This window comes from Gekko japonicus, unplaced genomic scaffold (assembly GCF_001447785.1).
Source record: "Gekko japonicus isolate JY-2015 unplaced genomic scaffold, Gekko_japonicus_V1.1 scaffold4516, whole genome shotgun sequence".
Classification (NCBI taxonomy): Eukaryota; Metazoa; Chordata; class Lepidosauria; order Squamata; family Gekkonidae; genus Gekko; species Gekko japonicus.
The window spans coordinates 7,807-15,128 of record NW_015160966.1 but is presented as its reverse complement, the minus strand read 5'-3'; the positions used below and the strand labels follow the sequence as shown (position 1 = coordinate 15,128).

Here is a 7,322-nt window from a genome sequence, read left to right as displayed (position 1 = left end):
TTCGATCCTCATTCCGTTTGGGAATGAGGATGAAGCAGGAGGGTAAGTAGCCGGGCCTTCTGACACACTTCCGGTGATGCCAGGGGGTGTGGCCTTCTGTCACTTCCGGTGATGTCAGGGGGCGTGGCATATGCAAATAAGTTATGCTAATGAGTTATGCTAATGAGCTCCGGCAGCTCTTTTTCTACAACAAGACCCCTGGTAACGGTCATAAGAACGCAGAGCAGATCATAATGCCCAAATGCATTTGCAGGAATTCCATAATGTTTTCTTTGATGGGTCAGTCACTGGAATTTCAAGAGCCCACAAATTCCTTTATTTCGGTGGTCACCTCTTGTCCAAGGCTCCCTCTAAGCTGTGGAGTCCTGTGAGCAAAAATTCTATTTTGTGAGCTCCTGGCATTAATGTTGCGAGCGAGCAATTTGGCTACGGCATAAATCGGTTTGCTCTGGAGCCCTCCTTCCTGAGCAAAGGCAAAAATGTGTGAGCTGGAGGCTAAAAAAACTGTGCGCTAGCTCACACTGACTCAGCTTAGAGGGAGCACTGCATCTTGTTAGTCTGCTGGAAGACGTCATAACTTTAAGACACTTTAGTAGAAGAAGAAGAAGAGATTGGGTTTACACCCTCCAGCCCTTCACTACCCAAGGGAGTCTCAGAGCGGCTGACAAACTCCTTTCCCTTCCCCTCCCCACAACAGACACCCCCCCGTGAGCAGTGTTCCCTCTAAGCTGAGTTACTGTGAGCCGGCTCACAGTTTTTTAGCCACCGGCTCATACATTTTTGTCTTAGCTTAGGAAAGATGGCTCCAGAGCAAACTCATTTATGCAGCAGCCAAATCACTTGCTCACCACTTTAATGCCAGTAGCTCACCAAGTAGAATTTTTGCTCACAAGACTCCACGGCTTAGAGAGAGCATTGCCTGTGAGATAGGCGGGGCCGAGAGAGCTCTTTTGAGGACTACTCTTGAGAGAACAGCTCTGAGAGAACTGTGGCTTGCCCAAGGTCACCCAGCTGTCTGCATGTGGAGGAGAAGGAGGAGATTGGATTTATACCCTGCCCTTCACTACCCAAGGGAGTCTCAGAGCGGCTTCCCATCTCCTTTCCCTTCCCCTCCCCACAACAGACACCCTGTGAGGTAGATGCAGCCGAGAGAGCTCTTTTGAGGACTACTCTTGAGAGAACAGCTCTGAGAGAAATGTGGCTTGCCCAAGGTCATCCAGCAGCTGCAAGTGAAGGAATGGGGAATCAAACCTGGTTCTCCCAGATTAGAGTCCGCGCACTTAACCACGACACCAGACTGGCTCTTGTAGAGGCATCAGCTACTGAAACGGCTTCCTACTTTTAGGATATCCATTTAGCTAGAAGATGGTACAACCTGGCGGCAAAGACAAGCTCCGATGCTTTGATACCGGTGTTCCTGGCGAGCGTTAAACTAGAAGCTGCCCATCTGCTGAGTGAACTCCAGCTTCTTGTTGTAAGTAACGTTTGTACAAACTCAGGCTGTGGTTGGTTTTCAGGGCCTCCAGTTCCAAGTCAACTTCCTTGTGAAAATGCTCCCCCCCCCCGAGATGCTTCACTGTTGTCAAACATAGGGTCTTGTTACACCAGTTCTAAAATTCAGACCATTTGAACTGAGCCGAACATTTCAATCCTGTTTCTAACTGAAATTTCACACCAGAGAGTCACGCAACATTCCTAGAAAAGAGAAACATAGGGTTTTCCCGCACTCGCATTGTTGTGTTCCTCTTGGTTTCCCCCCCCCCCCGTTCCGGACACGTTGTACTCCTTCTAGTGGTCATAAGAACATAAGAGAAGCCATGTTGAATCAGGCCAATGGCCTGCCCATTCCAACACTCTGTGTCACACAGTGGCCCAAACCCAGGTGCCATCAGAAGGTCCATCAGAAGCCCTCCCACTGTTGCCCCCCAAGCACCAAGAAGACAGAGCCTCACTGCCCCAGACATAAGAACATAAGAGAAGCCATGTTGGATCAGGCCAGTGGCCTATCAAGTCCAACACTCTGTGTCACCCAGTGGCCCAAACCCAAAGGTCATCAGGAGGTCCACCGATGGGGCCAGAACTCGAAAAGCCCTCCCACTGTTGCCCCTCCAAGCACCAAGAAGACAGAGTATCACTGCCCCAGACATAAGAACATAAGAGAAGCCATGTTGGATCAGGCCCGTCACTCTGTGTCACCCAGTGGCCCAAACCCAGGGGCCATCGAGGTCCACCGATGGGGCCAGAACTCGAGAAGCCCTCCCACTGTTGACCCCTCAAAGGACCAAGAAGACAGAGCATCACTGCCCCAGACATAAGAACATAAGAGAAGCCATGTTGGATCAGGCCAGTGGCCCATCCAGTCCAACATTCTATGTGACATGCTGGCGCCAAACCAAGTGCCATCAGGAGGTCCACCAGCGGGGCCAGAACTCCAGAAGACCTCCCACTGCTGCCCCCCCCAAGCACCAAGAACACAGAGCATCAGAGCATAATGCCCTAGATGCTAAAACTCTGACTTCCTATCCCACCCCCACACCTGGGGAAGGTACAGCGTCCACCGTCCTAAACTTATTGACGTTTTAAAAAACGTACCCCGTCACATGCTCGCTTCCCTCTATTCAGCGAGAGTGATCTCCAAGTGACTTTCTCTCCCCCACCATTACTTCCGTGGACGTCCTTGACGATGCCTATTAAGCGCCAGCGAGCTGAATTCAGCCCACAAGTTGTCCTGTTATTTTGTGATAAGAACACACATTATTACTGTGTCGTGCTCCTAACTGTGCAAAAGGCCTTGCAGAAACAACAGTCGCTGACATTACGGTTTAACATAATACCGATGCGCTCAGCGACACACAACGCAAAGGAGCGACAGTCCCTTTATGTTCTCCATTAGGCGGGCTCCAGCAGAAGGGGGCGAAAGCTATACAGCGAACGGTGGGGAAAAGAGGTCAAGAGCAAGGGGGGATCAGGCAAGGCCGGGAGGATTCCTGAAAGGCTTTCTTAAGTAAATGGGTTTGGGGGTGGGGGGGGGGAAGGAAGGAAGGAAAAGGAGAACAAAGAAAGGGAGATGGCCCCAGGCACTGTCCGGATGAAGAAAGAGCGAGAAGACGCATATGTGTGCATATGGGGTATCAGGGTTATGTTTCTAAGGCAGCATGTTGAAGGCAACTGCAAAAATGTACACAATACAGAACTATTAACAGAGACCCAGATACACATTAAAAACCCACACCCTTCTTGCTTTGAGAGCCAGTTTGGTGTAGTGGTGTAGTGCGCGGACTCTAATCTGGGAGAACCGGGTTTGATTCCCCACTCCTCCACTTGCACCTGGCTGGATGACCTTGGGCAAGCCATCGTTCTGATAAGAGCTGTTCTTGAAAAAGAGCAGTTTCTGTCAGAGCTCTCTCAGCTCCACCTATCTCCCAGGGTGCCTGTTGTGGGGAGGGGAGGGAAAGGAGTTTGTAAGCCGCTCTGAGACACCTTTGGGTAGTGAAGGGCGGGGTATAAATCCAATCTCTTCTTCTCTTCTTCTTTTTGTTCTCTGTCTGGGAGCTACTGGCAGTGTTCCCTCTAAGATGAGTTCGTGTGAGCTAGCTCAGTTTCTTAGCCTCCAGCTCACACCTTCTTGTCTGAGCTCAGAGCAAACTCATTTATGCAGCAGCCAAATCGCTCGCTCACAACTTTAATGCCAGTAGCTCACAAAGCGGAATTTTTGCTCACAAGACTCCACAGTTTAGAGGAAGCATTGGCTACTGGAGGGTAATGCTTTCTTACTAATGACGTTACCCAAACAGGATCCAAAGAAGGGGGAAATCAGCTTTAAAAGGGTCCCGGAAAGGACTAATGCAGGACACTGATCCGTGTGTACCGGGGTGGACCTCGGTCGGTGTGCCCCACAATAAAATTATAAAGAGAGCAAGAGTGGTTTTAAATGCAAACAAATAACTTTATTGTAAACAAAATAAAATTAAAATAATAAAAATGTGAAGAATGTAGACTAGGCACCTGAGACCAAATTCCCTGAGTAACCAGACACACCCCAACAAGCGGGCACATTTATAAAAGGTAAGGTAAAGGTAAAGGTTCCCTTGCTCGAAAGCCAGTCGAATCCGACTCTAGGGTTGCGGTGCTCATCTCCGTTTCAAAGCCGAAGAGCCAGCGCTGTCCGAAGACGTTTCCGTGGTCATGTGGCCAGCATGACTAAACACCAAGGCGCACGGAACGCTGTTACCTTCCCACCGAAGTAGTACCTATTTATCTACTTGCAATTTCTTGCTTTCGAACTGCTAGGTTGGCAGAAGCTGGAACTAGAGACAGGAGCTCACCCTGTCTTCCGGCACCCGGGTCTTGAACCGCTGAACTACTGACCTTCCACAGCCTGCAGTTCAGCGTCTTAACCACTTGAGCCACCGCAGCTCCTCAGCTTATAAAAGGTAGGCGGGAGGAAATTGGGAAGTTGTGGGGAAGGGACATATGACCGGAAATCCTGGTATGGAGAGGACCAAGGAGCAAAGTGAGAAGGCGGGGGGGGAAGGCGCCTGCATCAGAGTTTAAGGGGTGTTCAGGTTGTGGGGAAACCTGGCACACTTTCCACTGAGTTGGGATGGTCTTTTTCTGGGGAAGGGTCCCACGGCTAGACACGGGAGCCCACTTTCCCAGGAACATGGCTAGTCCAAGACAATGCTCCCTCTTGGAGTCTTGTGAGCAAAAATCCTACTTTCTGACTTCCTGGCATTAAAGTTGTGAGCGAGCAATTTGGCTGCCACGTACATCAGTTTGCTCTGGAGCCCTCCTTCCTGAGCTAAGACAAAAGTGTGTGAGCCGGCGGCTAAAAAACTGTGAGCTGGCTCACACTAACTCAGCTTAGAGGGAACACTGGTCCAAGATATGACGCTTCAATTTGACTGGGCAGTTTGACGGTAACTGCTGTCAAAACCTGGCAGGAAGATTAGGAGGAGAAATACTTGACATTCTGAGGTAGGGTGATCATTGGACGGTCTTCGCATCTTGACAAAGAACCAGGAGCGAATGATGGGTTTAAATGTCCTCCTGATGGCCCATCCTGGGTGAATCAGATGTTAGGCTGCCTTTATCAATGGCTGGATTAGATTAGCTATATTTAAGGACAATGTTCCCCCTAAGGTGTGCAGTCCCGTGAGCAAAAATTTCTCTGTGTGAGCCAAAAATGGTGCTAGCTATAAAACTGTGAGTGGGCCGACTTTTTTTTTTAAATTACTTACAGAAACGATTCAAATATAGTATCTCTTCCCTTAATTACCAGAAAGACACAGAGAAAGAGACTAAGACAGAAAGAAAGACTAGAAAAAGACAGAGAGGCAGAAAAAGAGAAAGACAGAGAAAGAGGTGGAAAGAAAGCAAATAGATGGGGAGAGAGGAGTGGGAGGGAGGGAGGAAGAAGAGACAATTTTTGGTCTCTGTGTTGTTCCCTAACAAGCACAAGGACTTTGTAACGTCTTGACGGACCCACGGGTTACACGATCCCCAGCAAAGACTTTTTGGTGGTCAAAGGGCACCCCTTCCTTTGCAGTGGAGAAGCTGGTTTGGTTCAAACCCAGCGTGGTCAAGCGATTACCTGAACATTAAGGCAGAGATTTAGGGACCAGTATTAAAGGAAGGATGTATCTTGTAATTAAAAAGGGACACGTCCTTGCTATCATGTCAAGATGGGGAAAGGAGTTGACAGTTCCTGGGACTTCTGTACAGACTGGAGTTTGGAAAGGAAAAAAGAGCAGGATGGAATGGTGATGAATAGACTCTCCCATGCACAACTTTAGACGTTAGCCACTGGACAAGGGCAGAGGAGTCTGGGATACAGATTTCTGAGTCCCCATAAAGCTCTTCTTGTGGCCCAAGCAAAGAAGAAAAGCCACCGGGTACAGAAGTAGCCAGAGAGAAAGAACATAGTGTGCCCCCGCCCCCCCCAGGGTACGCCAGCCCCACTTAATAAACGAAGCTGATCTTTTTTTAAAAGCTTTCTCTCCCCCCCCCCTTTTGCAACAGCTTGCTGAAAACTGGAACCTGCCAGGACTGGACAGACTACTAAGACTGCACTGGGATCTGTTTTTGATGCTATTCATTGTTCTTTTACTTATACTGTTAATAAACAGTAGGCAAAACTAAAGACTGATGGTACAAGAGACTGTTTTTTTAGGTTATCTAAAACAGAGGTATCGAGCTCATTTGTTACGAGGGCCGGATCTGTCATAAATGAGACCTTGTCGAGCTGCGCCACGTGTGCCATATAACGTAATGCCGGGTACCGGAGATATAAGCTGTATAAGATACAGCAGCCGGTAAGTTCCGAGTTGTTGTGTCCTCACTGCAAGGCCCCATGGGCTGGGAGGGGGGTGCCAAGAAAAACCCACACGGGTGGACCGGCGAGCCAGCGGTGCAGCACTGGGCAGACGCTCCCATGCTGCTTGACTGCTGCAGACAAGGTTGTTCCGCCATGCTGAAGCCACAATCGGAGTGGCTCCGCCCACTCCCCCCCCAAGCAGTCTCCTGTTCCCTCCCTTGCACTAGTTGCTCACTGGCCGCATAAGAACCCTGGATGGGCTTGTTCCGGCCCCCGGGCCTTATGTTTGACACCCCTGATCTAAATATATATACATTCTTCAGTCTCAGATCTTCAGGCTCACATGCTGTGCCTACACCAAGGTTGCCAACTCTGGGCTGAGAAACTCTGTAGATCTGGGGGTAGAGCCTCGAGGAGGGGCCCTGATCTCCGCCGGTTATACCACCACACAGCCCGCCCTCCAAAGCAGCCATGTCCTCCCAGGGAACCCCGATCTCTGTTGTCAGGAGACCAGTTGTACTTCTGGGAGATCTCCAGGCCCCACCTAGAGTCCGGCCTACCCCGAGGAGGCTAGAATTGGGCAACACCTGTCCAGAAAAGGCCACACCAAAGTGGCTGGGATTTGTTAAAGGGGAAAAGCCTGCCTAAAGTGGACCCATCCCTTCTTTGTCTTTCTGGGGACCAGAAACCCTCTCTGCTGCTGGTGAGTACATGGCCGCTTATCCTGGGGATGCCACCACTGTCTGAAGTTCAGAGTTTTTGACCTAGCCCCAGCCACTTTTGGACTCTTTGTTCTTGAAATTGCTGAAAAGGCTCTGCTTAAGAGGACCTCAGCCTTACCACCTTAGTGCCATGGAATTCAAGAGCCCTGCTGGATCAGACCAGTGAAGGTCCATCCAGTCCAGCCTCCGGTCTCACACAGGGGCCAGCCAGTTCCTCTGGAGGGCCAGCAACAGGGCAGAGAGGCCGAGGCCTTCAGAAGAACGTCAGAAGAGCCCTGCTGGAT

The 7,322-nt window shown here is 50.0% G+C and overlaps 1 protein-coding gene across 1 annotated transcript in view; it reads left to right on the top strand.

Annotated features, from left to right (window-relative positions):
- The window catches only part of SEL1L2 (sel-1 suppressor of lin-12-like 2 (C. elegans)), a 48,353-nt gene extending 41,274 nt beyond the window's left edge, over positions 1 to 7,079 (top strand). Inside the window, exons 17-18 of the mRNA XM_015425425.1 lie at positions 1,346 to 1,474; positions 7,002 to 7,079. Coding sequence (XP_015280911.1) covers positions 1,346 to 1,474; positions 7,002 to 7,079 — 207 coding nt within the window. The remainder of the gene's footprint in view (positions 1 to 1,345; positions 1,475 to 7,001) is intronic.
- The last annotated feature ends 243 nt before the right edge of the window (positions 7,080 to 7,322 follow it).